The sequence below is a fragment of the Osmia bicornis genome, chromosome 2 (assembly GCF_907164935.1).
Source record: "Osmia bicornis bicornis chromosome 2, iOsmBic2.1, whole genome shotgun sequence".
Lineage (NCBI taxonomy): Eukaryota > Metazoa > Arthropoda > Insecta > Hymenoptera > Megachilidae > Osmia > Osmia bicornis.
The window spans coordinates 14064523-14080580 of NC_060217.1; the positions used below are offsets into that span (position 1 = coordinate 14064523).

At 38.1% G+C, this 16058-nt stretch overlaps 1 protein-coding gene across 7 annotated transcripts in view; it reads right to left on the minus strand.

The window, feature by feature from the left end:
* LOC114875856 (tyrosine-protein kinase Btk29A) overlaps nt 1-16058 on the minus strand; it is a 62458-nt gene that overhangs the window by 24761 nt on the left and 21639 nt on the right. The window contains exon 2 of one of the 7 annotated variants that reach the window (XM_029186635.2): nt 14346-14833. The exons of the other annotated variants lie outside the window; for them this stretch is intronic. Within the exon in view, the coding sequence (XP_029042468.1) occupies nt 14346-14430 (85 nt within the window). The 5' untranslated portion in view covers nt 14431-14833. The remainder of the gene's footprint in view (nt 1-14345; nt 14834-16058) is intronic. 7 annotated transcript variants of the gene reach the window in all.

Below are 16058 nucleotides of genomic sequence, written 5' to 3' on the forward strand. Positions count from 1 at the left end.
CGAAAATAGAGGCAAGTAAAGGAAAATTTTCCTACGAATGGATGGCAAGCGGACGGAAGTGGAAATAATGCATCGTCAACGTCCAATTAAATTTGCTGACTGGTTTCTTCTTGTATACAATGGAATTTCAGGGAGCTGTGTCGTGGCTACGAATAGCTGAAAATAGTCTGCACAGTTTTTGGACAATAGTTCTCCAGTCTCGAGGCAACATTGCAGAGTTTCTAGACCACGAGCGTGTACCGTTGCGTACCGTGTTCCTCGAATATTTATTCGAATCCCGTTGAAAGCAAATACACGTACGTACGTACGTACATACATACACTCGAATGTTTCTCGAAACAAGAGAGCCTCTACGATCGGAATACAACTGCAGTTGCAGTTGCAGTTGCAGTTGCAGTTGCATGATGTATGAGTTGAAAAACTTTGATATATCGTTATAATTCGTCGAAATATTGAAAGCAAGACGAAATTCTACCAATCAACGACACTCGTTCGCACCGTTGCTAGATGAGTTAATAAAATATTGCCTAAAAAAGCGAATAAAAACACTGCTAGATAAAAAAGGTTTGTAAAAAAAGTTTCAATGTTAGAAAATCTACAATATACTAGGTATAATGGTAAGGTGCCGGCCCCATAAGTAAAATGAAAAAGAAAAAGGAAAAAGGAAAAAGAAAATGAATTTCACTGAACTTGAACACCTTAATTAACGTAAATGTTAATTCACGCTACAATTCACAGTACTACATAGGTTGTTGTTCAGTTAAATGTTTCGTCTTTCTTTTTTCTACGTCACAAGGGTTTTTCTAGCAGCAGGTTAGCAGTCAGCAATTACCGAGCAAAGGGGCGGATTTTGTAACCAGGCTTAGAGCTACTTTGCCTCAAGTATCAGACAAAGTGGCACGTCTCGTGACAAACAATGCCGTGTCGTTTAATTAAAATTGCTTGAACGGCAAAAATCTTGGCCTCGCTACCTATCGAGAGACTCGACGAGCACCGATCGGGAAGCGGTTATGTCAATGAAGCTAAAGAAATCCGTCTATACGTACATAATCAACGATCGTGCCTTGAGTCTTTGAATAATAATACACCTACATGAAAAAGAAATTCAATTTCAACTGTTAAACAGTTCACTACTCTCTATACATATACATATACATATACATATACATATACATATACATATAATCGAACAAATTGAAAAATTTGGAAAATTAATTATACTATCCGACAATCAACGCGATAACAGTTAGGAAAGAAGACAGAGGAAGCGGAACAAGCGGAGTTATGCTAGTTTTGAAAACATAAATGGAGAAAACGCGACGCGTAAATAGAGCGAATAAAAGAGGTCGAGCTGAAATGGGGCTGAAAATTTGTAAAGACGCGGAAAGGGTCTTTTTTGAGTTAATGAAAGGAAGGCCTGGTAATCTCGAGGAAGCTTGAAAGTTAATTAACAAGTGCCCAGGAAGCTACGATTACTTCTTTCTTTTTTTCTACCTGATCATCGTACTTCATGCATTATGAATAGACATTTCATGATTCTTTTAATTTTAATTATTCTTTTTAACCATTACATTTTCCTTTAGTTTTTTACTTTATTCGGGGAAACCTCCATGTAATTTTTAAATTATTGCCTCTTTCATATTAAAATTTACCCTAATTTACCTTGCAATTATTAATATATCAAATCTAACAGATTTCAAGTACAACAAGGGGTGTTCGATTATAAAAGCAGAGAAACACTTCAAGTTTTATTAAGTAAAAATCCAATAAACCGTTCTCCAAGTTTCGTCTTAACGAACAAAAACGTAACTGTTAATAGGTAACTGTTAATACACTTGATTATTTTCCCAATAATATTAATTTGCTACTCGAAACATGATTACGTACTATACTTGAAAATTTAAGTAGATTGAAAAAAAATTTCAAGCCAACTTGTCGAAAGCTTCGATCGAATAGCGATTCACCCCGAAATTGAACAATAATTAGCAATTGTTAATTAGCGGAGGACGATGCCCGTAAACCGATACACCTACCATTTCCTATTAATTATCTTTAATTAACTAGTAATTAGCAACAGAGATGATAAAAATGCTTGGATGAAACGAAATTTTCAGAAATTAAATCCGCCACTCATGTGTAATAGTGTACGTTCATTGATAATTACTGACTGTTAATTGCAGCCTTTTTTATCGCCTTATGAATAATTGAAATAACAGGTGACGTGAACGAAGCAGAAACAAATGAGTATATTTTTTTAACGTCTGTACGTCTGAACGTCAGTACGTCAGCTGCAGAGGAGGAATATTATCCCCGAGGAAGAAGCAAAAACAGTCTCTCGGGATCGAATGGTCGAGACTAGTTAGTTAACTAGCTAGCTAAGCAAGAACCCAGAAGAAGAGGAGATGAAGAAAGAAGAGAGGGTGGTAGTGGAAAAGAAACGAGGTGTTGGCAAGACCGGCATTACACTTGCTAATGGGTGGAATGGCTGGTTCGAGTCAACTTGTCGAGAGCTGCTTCGCGTCCAAGTACGAGAAGAGTACGAGCGTACACACGATCATTAACCCCAATTACCTAGTGCGCGGGTGCGACGGGTGCGACGGGTCCGAGTGCGGGCCTCGGTCATAATGAGCTATCTGTGTGCTCATGTACATACAATCCCCTGCTACACAAGGATACACAAGGATACACGAGGATACACGAAGATACACCAGGGTACACCAGGATACACTCGAGTACACCAGGATTGCGTTCGATGACGCATTCGCACGCGTGCGCAATATTTTTACCCTCCATTAAAGCGTGATAATCAATTTTTTGCAAGGTGAAACCATGATTTTGAGAAGTAATAATGGAAGAAATGTATAAAGAATGTTTTCTACACTTTGTTTTGGCCCAGCTGGGCCATCCTTATCTCTACCTAATTACGCTAATCAGCCAAATCAGCCAAATCCAGCCCTTCCTTCTTCTACATTCTACCCTTTACGTTAAAACCATTATGGTATACGATGAATGTTTCAACTTACTTGTAATGCGGATAAACGAACCGCTGGAGAGAAGATGTACTCACCTGTAACAGAAAAAGAAAAAGAAATCCTATAAGATACGTTAATGTAGCTATGTTAACGCCCTAACAATCCATATACCTATATAGTACCCTCTGCAAATAATTACAAATGTGACACGTATTACTACGTTAATAATACAATCGACCGCGCGTTTATACAATATTTTCAAACATTTGTTCTAATAAAATCATTATTTGCAAGTTAACCATTCTGATTTCTTTCTAGTTACATTAGTAGGTACATACATATATAGATGTATATTTTTCAAGTATTTAGGAAAATACTGATTATTATATTTGCTCCGTTAGAGAAGTTGGCGTTTCAGACGAGGCTGGACGAAGAGAAGAAAGAGAAGAAAGAGAAGAAAGAGAAGAAAGAGAAGAAAGAGAAGAAAGAAAGAGGACGACCGCAGAAAAGTGTGCTAGATAGGGGTAGGAGTAAAAGTCTTTGTCGGATCTTAAGCATTGTCACTGGTGCATCTGGGCTCTTCTCGCCACGAGATAACGAACACGAACAGACACTACGTTCCAGGAGCATTGTATGGCCGGGCTTATATCTATAACGTAAATACGATGTGCGAAGAATGGAAAGAGGAGCAAGCGAGCGGAGAACTGCAGCCGCCAAGTCAAACGGAGAATGAATATGCGCTCACTTGTGAGAGCATGGATAAAAGGGTGAGAAAATAATGACGAGAAATACCATTCTACCAGCTGTATTTACATGATTGCAACGGGCCAACAACTCGACAAGCATATCGAATCATTCAATTTCCTTCAATTTCCTTCAATTTCCTTCAATTTCCTTCGACGAACTATGTATAAGAGTTTCCTTTACTCTTATAGGGAACATTTTGGACAACATAATTTAATCTACCTTTGCATTTCTTTCTATTCAATTAACAATGGAAAGTGATGATTAAAGTACAGTTAATTGGGATAGTAAGATTATGCGATACATCAGCCAAAGTGAACGCCATCATTTAGCTACGAAGGAATTAATAATAGGAGTGAGATTAATTGCAGGTTACAGATTTAATCGATGGCCGATGTTCGATTGCATCTTACCCAAGTTGGCGATTTAATTAGCGGGACGTGTTCCCTCGTGTCTGATTATCATAATGACTGGTAGGACCACTTGGTAAATTTAGCTAACCAAATACAAGTACACGCTCATTTCACAATTTTTCTCCGATTCACTATATTAAAGTAATTATTTATTTATTAAAAATTTTACATTTGAAAATTTATACTAAACCTATAGCTATTTAACTCAAAACCCTATATGTAGTCTGTTCGTGTAACATACGTATAATGATTCATCATTATTGCAAAAAAAAAAATAAAAAACACTCAACATCCTACCGAATTTAAAGATTAATCCTTAATATTTTTGATAATCTATATATCACTTTGAACTACATAGTAATCTTAGTAGACCCATTAATTAATCAATCGATTAATCAAAAAAAGCGTGTATCGGTCTTTATAAAGTTTCTCACGAGTCGATAGTAAAGGGTTGATTAAGAAACGGAAGAGGAAAGACTAACTATTAGGTTTTCTGATGACATTGATGGCACGCACGCACGCACGCACGCATTGATTAATTATTATCGACGGAATACGCTGAGAGAATCCTCGGCTCTACTGAAGGCTATTTTGCGAGATTCGAATATCCCCGTCGGCTATCGTCATTATAACGCGTCCGCGCTACCATCCATCCCGTACCTATCTATTTCGTGGCAACTAGTACTTACATATCTATTCTAGACGCGTTTAATCGTTCGAAATGTTCCTTTCAACGTTTTTCTCCTCGTTCTCCTCTTATTAGCTTTATTAACTCTTCCAAATTCATAGGACATCGGAGCATTGGTTAACAATAACGTTAGGGGTAATAATAAGCAGGTAGGTACTAATAATAATCTACGGAACATTCCTTCATTTCCAGATGAAGCTGCAATCGGTTGAAAGAGATGTTGAACGGGAAGGAGGATAATTTTAATATCGCTGGAATCGAGGATATTTCGCTGGGCTATCAGTCAGTTGGAACTTGCTATCTACTTAAAGCCATTGGGAGAGATCGGCTCTCATCGTCAGTGACTGAAACCCGGTTATCTGCTGGCTGGCTGGCTGGCTGGCTGCACCGGTAATGGATGTCTAGCCGATTTAATCTAACTGCGGATTTTGATCGTAATGTCTATCGATGCCGCGCCGCGTGGCGCTCATTAATCTGATTTCATTCTCAATCCTAGATAAGCCTTTCCACCTATCCTTCGTTTTCTGCTTAATTCGATAATAGTATCGATCGATCGTGTCAATACACTGACATTTGGGTCACAAAACTGACAATCTGATTATCTGATAACTTTATTTTAACGCAGAAACTTCAATTTCAACTCTTTTCTTCCTCGATATACTATCCTTTTCTATGTGTACACACACTACTGTATTTTGGTCTTTCACGATCAAAGATTATCTTCTCCGGATTATCTTCTGTCTGTTGTCTCAGAAGCTCCATCGTTCTCTGCTTTACTTCGGTAAGTGACTTGAAACGGACTTCCCTTCAAACCGGACTTGACTTTACGGAAAAGAAACAAGTTGCATGAAACTAGATCTGGTGTGTGAACACTAGGATGTCAACACTAGGACGAACGTGACTTTGTTATGTTAAATCGAGCAAATAATTACCTAGTATAGCTTGACAAGTGAATTCTTTTCTATAAAAATCTGTCATACCCTACACTACTTTTGTTACACTACACCGAATATCCTTGGAACAAAAATTTACAACTCTGCTTAAATTTGAGGAAATTTTCAAAAAATTACATATGACAATGTCCTATGTCATCCGTATTTTTCGGAAGGATAAGCCGACTTAAATTTCTACTTCGCTACTAAAATTCGTTCGAATAAGATAGCGAGATGACGAAATCCAATTTTAATCCAATTTCGATTGCGGTGAAAAAGGGATGTTTAGCTAACAATAAGATCCGTCAAGTCTGCTCTTCTACTGGTTAAGTAGGCTAATTGTAAGTAGGTTAAGGAGGGCTCTCGTTTATCGTTAAGAAACACTGTGCAGGGACGTTGTGGTATTGTTGAAGACACGTACCGGAAGTAAGAGTTTCTATGAGCGAGCAACAACTACCCTAAATCTACTACCTTCTACATCTAAAACGCAGAAATCACTTCATTTCCCTATTCCTAATTTTTCTAATTTCCTTGGTGAAAATTTGAAAATTTCCAAGTGTTCTCGCAAATCGCAACGCAATCTTGATTTGAATTAAGCACGCTTCGCGAACACGCAACGCGATCAAACTTCTGACCCGTTTTCCTTTACGTAAACTCACGTACATACAATTTTCGCTTTGATATGACCAATGTCCCCGTGTAGCAGAGCACCGACATTTCTATATTTCACGCTTTTTCTACACCGTCCACTTCACTTTTATAAACATTTAATTGCGATATTAATTAAAAACGACAGACGCGTCGAAATAGTTTCGCGAAAATATTGACAAAGTTTCTTTCGCGTTTCCCTGCAATTTACAACTTGATACTTGAACCTTTCAGCCATATTAACGTATAAAAGATTTTTTTCAATGAGAGATGTAGCCAAGTAGGAAAAGAAACATTTCGGGAAACGAAATGGTGCGTTTAACCTTCTTGCTGGTCGCGTATCTTGCATAGTTTGCATAACTGCATAAAAGGAAGTTACTCGTTAGAATGGGTTTCGAAACGAACGTGGTAGAGTTTTTGCCGAGGTAAACAGCAGAATCTCGTTTCTCCGAACTTTTCCTATCTTTCCTATCTTTCCTATCGCGTTAATAATGAAATCCTGCTCGCGACCACCTATGTAAGTACTACTAGTTACAGGCCGCGAGCTATGTATCTACTACCTACATATACATATGTCGCCGTGTCGCTACGTCAACACACTTTTCACGGAATCACTTTGACCGGGAACGCGTATGCGCAAGTTTTCCTAAATAAATTAAGTCAAAAAGATACTCTTCCAGCTTCTAACAACTTTCACTGATTTCCCTTTCGCTACTTTACAAAGAGCACTGAAACACGAATTAGTTAACCCATTTAGCATCTTTAGAAACGAAACATCTCTGAAAGAAGAAGAGAATCTCGATGCGACGAGACGCGCATGATTCTGTATAGCCATCAGCCGCAAATATGTATATCCTGACTAAAGTCCTCTGAATCCCGGAGCTTTCCAGGTGAAAAGAGGATAAGTGAAGCTACGTCTCTAACGTGGACAACAGAGTGAAAATCGCGTTGACATCTGCAACAGAGCAACAACGGCGACAGCACTGGTACAAAGGGGAGGTTGTACGTCAACTCACGTGTTTCCTAGCTCGATTCTCAAATTAAATTACGCGTGAAATACAAATAGAAGAAAAACACAAATAGAAGAAAGAAAATGAGAAAGGTGGAAAAATAAACTTCTTATCTTATACAATACCTACATTGTATTGTAGAAACTGATGCGGCTGAATTAATAATAATCAGTGCAGAAATTCTTAGCTGTTTCGTTTGAACGCGATAGTTGCATTAGGAAAGGATTAAAAGAGGATGGAGAATAAGTTGGAGCGTATAAATTTCCTCGCTGCCAGCGTTTCAGCTAATCCAACAGATCCCTAAATTGCCCATCTGTTTATCGCATACGAGTATCGTCGATACGTTTACCGAATCGATCGACCGTCTTTCTCTTATCATCTATAATTTCACCTGATTCACACTAACTGAGATCGTTCAGATCGTTAATGTTGCTGATGTTGACCTACTCTGCATAAAGATGCTTTTTAATTAAGAAAACGTCGACCCTTGTTAACTCTCACCATCACAACTATAATTCTAAATATCTGTCTACCTCAACCGAGGAAGTAGCTGAATAATAGCAATCGAAAGAAAAGAAAAGAAAAGAAAATTAACTAGCGATATCGATCTTATTGCTTGTCAGAAAAAAAAGAAAGAATATTTCTCCTAACGTCTGTTTCCAGTATAGAGTATAGAGTCGAGAGTAGAGAGTAGAGAGTAAGGAGGATGCGTTAGAAGTGGCTACGAGCCGTAATGAGGGACATTTTGTCAGTGGCATCCTAGGTGGCTTTGTGCGACGCTCTATCGTCGCTTTGAGGCATAGGACGAACGGAACGGAACGGAACGGAACGGAACGGAACGGCTCCTAATTAGGCCAGCAAGGCGGCTGCGAGTTTACGAGACTGCTTTTCTTTGCTCGGATCCACTGTATAAGCAACGTGTAACGTTATCTCGAGCCGCGTGGTGCATATATTATGCATTATGTATACGTTTTTCTTCGGGACCCGTTTCTTCGGGGCGAACATGCGACATTCGGCGCGAATGAAAGGAACAGAAAGACCGTGTCAAAGCACCCCGAGGCATTTTTCAATTACAGCCTGTTACGCGAAAGCAGAAAGAGAGAAAAAAAATGCCACCAGCTAGAAAGAAGAATTCACGAGGCTACCACGCGTCTCTATTGATACTTATTCGCGTTGCAAGCTTCTTCTTCTCCTTTCTTTCAAACGTCTTGCGCGCAAATATGTACCAAGGTACGAGAAAGAAAATTTTAACAATTACTTGCTTCGCTTTCTTTGCGATAATTAAAAAAATTATCTTCACTTTATGTTTCAAGGTTTCACCTTGGTTCGAAACCTGTCGTTGGTAAAGACGGTAAAGACAACATTAATTTTGCCAAATCAACTTATCAACTGACAGAAAATGGTGAAAGAACAATATCTAATTGAACTTTGAAAAAATCCGTTTATCAATGAATACGGTTGCTGCTTGCCGCAACTAACAATTTTTATCTTGACATAACGAATCCTAAATAATTGAAACAAGCCTCGTTAATTTTCATCCGATACTTTTCTACTATCTTCCATCGTTCGATGTTCGATGAACGTTGCTAGAAATTTATCGTGCGTAATGAACGGTTTACGTTGTAATCTGCTATAACGAAAGGGTTAAACGTTATTCAGAGAAATTACAGAGAGCATTTACAATGACCGCATTGGGCCATCGTTTAACCGAAAATTGTCCCTCTGGTGCGGCAACGGCATGGCGGCTTGGCGGCATGGCGGCATGGCGGCATAGCACCACGTTAAACGGTATGTATGTATCGCTTTATTTAACACCATTTGAAAAGATGCTCGTGCGAACATTCACTCAATGTGACTTATTCATTAATCTGTATAATATCACAAAGGTATCTGTATAATATGAGAATTAGAATGAAAATGAAAATGAAAATGATTAATCCGTTTTATTTCAAATATCAATTTGAAGGCTTTGAAATATGTAACGTGTCATCGAAATTCATAACGAAACTGTATACTTATTAGATTTCAGCGTTATGTTATAACTTGCGAATTAATTGTTTTAATTGTTTCTTCTTTTTTACTGGCTTATCCTATACATATACATATATATATATATATATATATTTTTTTTTCTTCAATTCAACGTCAAACTCGGTTTTCTTGGAACCAATTTATTAAGTTTCACGGGAGATGATTCGAAATGATAAGTCTTGGAAACGCGAATACTTGGAAAAGTAGCTGAATTACCGATATCGATTTAGGCCACGTGGCTACCAATCGTTCCTTATCAAAAACCATTAAATTCTCACAACTTTTTTCGCTAACACCGCCACTAGATATTTATTTTCCATTCTATTCAATTAATGCGTCCAGAATAAATTGAACTGTATTCCGGAAATAAAACGATCCTACCTATCGTTTAAAGAACATCGAATCGATTATTTTCAAGTTTCCTGTGAATTCATTCCTCAACTATACTTCTATTATCCGTGAATAAATGGTGAATAAATTCAGTCGCTGAATCGGAAATCGGAATTGCAGTCGTATGTTTATGAAATTTTACAGTACTTAGCTATTAGCTAAGTACGAAAGATAATTATAGTTACTGTGACGTATAAATCTGTACCGAGTCCAAGTCCGGCTAACGATAAGTAGGTATCATCCATGTATTCTTTAAATCAATTCTGTTCAACTGGTTCGAACGTAGGGGGTTTTAAAGAAAACGGGATTTACAGTTGCGAATTGTCGGGCGATAGCGGAAACTAGGTTACACAACTTTTTACGGGCTTTTTCCATTTGCGGTCGTCGTGGTTGCGGCGCGGCGGCGCGGCGGCGCGGCGGCGCGGCGGCGCGGCGGTTCTCATGGGAGCTGTTAGTTTCTATCGTTCAACTAACTTCCCCATGGATATTCCAATCTGTTCCGATATTTACGAACTTCCAAAAATCGAGCCATCAATTTTATCTATCGATGCTTCTATCGAACCTATCTTAATAACGATAGGTTATTTACCAATCTAATATTGGATTAAATTCTTATTACAAGATATCAAGCTGTTCGTACTTTACTTCGTGCTTTCGTGGAAAAGATTTTTTAAGATGGTTTACAGAGCAACGTAACACGGAATTCAGTCAACATCCATCGACTAAGAAAAGAAATTACCTCGAGAATATGAAATGTTCTGTCGTAAATGCAGCGAGTTTTCTCGAGGATGCGAATTGTTGACAATTCGGGGGAGGGGGGGAAAAAAAAAAAAAATAACAAGCAACTTTGGCGCAAACAACTTTTTACCGAGATATCAGGGGAAGAAGTAGTTCAAGATGAAAGCAAATGGAACAACGAGATCGCGGTTTCATATGAAACTTTTCGAGTAGCAAAGTTTCTTTTTAATCCATAACAAACAAAATTTTATCTTACCACCGCACCGAAGCGAATGATTAATACGAAACTACCTTTTTACCTTTTTACCTTTTTTCCTTATTTCCGTTAACGAACAGACGTATTTTTGCTCGATAAAGTCTCCCGTTTGATAATGCAAATATGTATAGGTACCGACGATGAGTCTAACAAAGAAATTTAATCAATTTTTCATTTCACTTACGCGTTATCACAATAATGAATTTATTACCTATTAGTGAAATTCATCGAATTCCGATTGAACTTACGAGAGAAATTTGTTCATCAACTAGCAGTAATTTTTGCCAGTAAACTTCTTCTTGGATAAAGATACATACTGCGAAATCTCGAAGCTTCATCGATAAAAGTTGGAAACGTTTTTGCACTAACTAGCAACGATGTCGAATCTCGACTTCTCTCTTACATGGAAAAATCTAGTTCGAGCTATTCTCGAAAAGCTAAACTCGGCTAAATTCACGCTCGCAACCACCTACCATTTTTCCGCTCGACTCTCTGATATAGTCGGCTCCCAAAGGGGAGGACGACAGAATCGTGAAATCCCCGGCAAATTGGCAGCCACCTACGTATCTACATATATTATGTGTACTCTTCAAAAATCGAACCCATCTATTGACTCTACAACGTGTCACGGTAGTCGCCCCAAGCGATCCAACTAGATCAAATCGAAATGGACGTTGAAAAAAAAAAGGAAAAAAGGAAAAAAGGAACCGAAACTAACAAAACTCACTCTTTTCGATGGTTCGTGAAACAGCATTGGAAAATTCGGGGAAAATTGTTGGTACCAACAATTTATTTTGCACGACGTACTATGTAGCACGTTTTTATTAATCAACCAAGCCTGAATGTATACCTATATTTGAAGGGGGAAAGTAAAGTTAACCAGCAATTCTTTTTTTAATATGTTCCACAAATCTAATTTGATGACACCTGTGAGGGTAATTAGCAAGTTCGCGTTATCAGTATATCAGTGCCATGTGCGGTTACACTACGCGTCGTTAATTCTTACGAACATATTATAAATAGAAAAAAAAGAGAGAGTGAGAGAAAGATGGAAAAACGAAAAAACATTTTCAAAAATTTAACTTCCTTTCTTTCTTCTTTTTTCTGTTCATTCTATTGTTTTTACACGGCGAAAGTGTTTGATTAAAAGTATAGCATTAGCTGTTGGCTGAAGTTTCGTTAAATTTAATATTTTATTAAAAATCATGAATTCATAACTTTTTATTTCTTTCGCTTCTATGAAGATAGAATAAAATACACAGAACGTGGTAAAACTCGTGATATATGTATGAGAGAGAAAGGGGAAATGTCTGGTATAAAAATGTATCAAAACTTGTTTAATTTAAAGCTTCGTAGAGAGAGAAATAACTTTGGAATTTTATCGGTTCTGTTTACTTTCATTCTTTGGCTATGACCAAGTACCTACCCCTATTGTTTACCTGACTACTCGATCCTATTCAATTGGATTTTATTGTAAATAAATTGATGGTACCATTATTTTAGTAAACTGCAAATTAAAAATATTTCTGATCCTATTTTTCTTTCTTATCGAAATGTAAAAGCTGCAAGTTTCTATATGATATTTCACGTAAATTGAACGACTTTCGTATTTCGTATTTCGTATTTCGTATAATGTTTATAGCAAAAGAAAAAAAATCTAGCAGATGATTTTTTCCAGCTTTAATTTGACGAGAATATAATTGCACTAGTGGCTGGTGCAGAATACGCAAGGATAAAATTATCTATGCCAATGTGTTCCACTTTCCTATAATACGCATGGCCGACAGAAAGAGAAAGAAAAAGACACTTTTGTAACCCTACCTACAGATTTTTACCATTTCGTGAATTCTGCATGGCTAACGCGGACCCTGATGAAAATACAATTAAAATAGTAATTTTATCGAAACCTAGTATGTACAGCAATCACATGCGAACTATTCTTCTTTCGCGTAGCATTACGTGACATCATTCCAGCCTCGTTACATTCCACGTTTTATCTCGACTATGCGAATTATTTTTTCTCAAAACATGCTACATATTGCGTGTTTCGAAAGCTTCGCAGAAATCGATAACGTATACATTTAACTTGATCCACAAAGGAGAAAAACACAATGGTAAGTCTACAGTCTACACCATGAGGTTGGAAAAAAGAAATAGAAAAAATAGAAAAATTATCCGGGAAAAAATGCAATCACTATAATACTTGGCAACATTATTATGTACTCGTATGTAGAATAGATAATAAGCGGAAAAAGATGTTGTCGAGCAGATTTCTCGTGAAGATTTCTCGCCGCATGACGCTTTAAGCTTTCATAGGAGGAACATAACGAATAAAGGAACGGTAGCGTGCCAAGAATGCACGATCAAAGGTTTCGAACGTCCATGAACGAGTCGAACAAAGAAACTAAACGGACACCATATACACTTCCTTTGCGATCCCTCGAGCACAACGCAGCACAGCGCAGCGCACCGCACCGCACCGTGGCGGATATTACCCGTTCTCGATCAACGACGACAAACACGATCGGCATAAAGAAAAAGAAGAGGAGAATGGAAAACAAAAAAAAATAGAAAAGACTCCTCTGCTCTGGAATAAAATTCAGTTCCTGATAATGTCCTTTTAGAATACTAAAATCCTAAATAGGTACATGGAATAATTAATTCTACCTAATTCTAAGTACAGCACGTCTAACGTATTATAGCATATTTATAATTAGTTATTTCACAGACTTGTGTCAGTATATTCTGAATAACTATATTCTACACAGTACAACTCGTTATACTAGTAAGAAATAACTAGAAACAATTTGCAGCATATTGCGATCCAAGTTGTGGTAAGAAACGGTAATGGCGATCGAACGACATCCACCTTCCATCATCAAGAATAATGATCCAATTGGAACTAATCCACACCAGCACTGTTACCACTTAGGATACAATATCGCAAGTGAAACAAACGTTCGCGACACAATGCTAACCAATAGATCGATCAAAAGACAATCGCTAGTCAACGATAAGCTGTGGAATGAAAATAGCCATAACTCATCGTAAACCTTCCACCGAAAAATAAATTACGTTTCTGGGAAAATGTACTGAAATTTCGATGAAATGCTAAGGGTGAAAAGACATATCCTCTGATAAAACTGGGTCGAATCAACAATGCTTCGCTTCAGCCGCTAGTTTCTTCAATATCGATATCGATATCGATATCGATGATACCGATACCAAATTTCAATCCGATATCATCGAGTGAAAATTCTCCAGCGTGAAATTCGTGATTCTGAAGATACGTACTATGTCTCGAATCGGTAAGTAGAAAAGTTGTAAAATCAGACAGCGCGATCTTTACTTTACCAGCTAGAAAATGAGAAAATGAGAAAATGAGAAAATGAGAAAATGAAAGAAAGAATAATCGACAATCTACAGGGATCTTGGAAGGTACAACAAACGACACAAATTCGTTCCATCAATCTGGCCATTACTTATTTAATTACTTATTTAATAATATATGAGGATGACGAACCTACGATATTAGTCGCGAAATTCCAAAAGGACCATCGGCAGCCAAACAGTTTCATCTCGCTATCCTCCAGGCGACACTGCTTCATCCCTGTCGCGCGTTCAAACTAGAGGAGGATGCCAAAAGGTAGATCTATTCCGTCCTGATTTCAGAAATCAACCATCGGTTGGACGCTTTTCAGTGTAATCCAAATGGCATTTACGGAAGCACAATTTCCTCTGAAAAGGGCTAGTTCGCTCCTTTGCTTCTTCGCCGACTCGTCATCAGCGTATCCAGACGACGTAATTCAAACGGCATTCATTCACCGCATCAGAAATATCTATCACCTTCTACGATAACACTACATCGTCACTAAATTTTCTTTGCACTTATAACGAATCACTTGCTCCATTTCTCTTTCTGTTTCTGTTTCTGTTTCTGTTGTTTGCTTCGCGAAAAGACGCGATTTCATTCTTAACCGAGTGCTGCTTCGAACTTGTTCTATCGTGAAACTAGCAAATTTGAAAATATACGAGTATTTCATTACACTTGGCATTTTCGTTTATGCTTTTACACGATTCAGAGGCCCAGTTGTTGGTGACAAAGTTAAAAGGTCGTTACTTTCGAACGAACTAAAACTATTAATTGGCAGAGATTATTAGATTTTAGATACATTTATGTCTGGTATAACATCGAAAAGCGAAAAAAATAACCGTAGGTTATGCTAATGACTCGTAAATGAAAAATGAAAAAAAAGCATTAGGTCTGACGATGAGTATCAGAATCATTGAAACTACATATAAGGATCGAAACTCGTAGCAGGTATGTAGATCGTAATAATCCCAATCGGTATTAAAGTTCGACGACAGACTAATGGATCGGCACGTGTCGCGTCGACATACGAGATATGTACCAGCTGCAATACGGTTTATCGGTGCAAGGACGCGCGGAACCGTTCATATCGAGTTTCTGCAGTTCTGCAGCACCAGTGATGATGATATTTCTTTCTAGTCGAGTCAGTCAGCTGCGACCCTCGAATAACTTCTCTTCTCCACGTGTTTCCTCGCGATCGCGGTCTACGATATCCAGTACTACCTTCACCCTCGAACTGAATGTCCTTTCTGATTATTAACCTCTTTTCTTCTACAGCGCACTTCACTATTCAAGTCACCATTTATTTATGAGCTGTCTTTGTTTGTCAACTTGAGAAAGCAGCCTTATCAATTTGAAAGAAGGTAATCTGAAAGTAGCAGTAGCGACATTGAACCAGCGCGCAGCGCAGCGATCAAGCGCGAAAGGCAAGTAACACTCGTCGTTCCAATATTATCCATTATTAAACGAGTTACGACATCGAGTTGTTGGTTAGCTAACTCGAGAGGTATTCCAGCAGCTCGAATCCAAACTCTATCCCCTCATTGGAGATAGTTGAAGCAGCAGTTGGCGTTTCGCTCGACCATCAATGCTTTCGACTGCAACAGCCGATCAGCCGATCAGCCGATCCATAATCAAACAGAGACTACAACAGACGAAGAAAACCGACTACCCAGGCTTTAATCTTACTCGACTGGCCAACCTATTATTAACCACTTGCCAGACCAGACCCGTTACCTTTGCGAATTCTAAGCCGAGCATTTGCATAACGCCCGCGCCCGATTAACAGAGTCAAGGTACTTGGACGCTTATACAACAATTGCGTACGATTTTCACCTTTAACCATTCAAACCCCAACCTACGAAA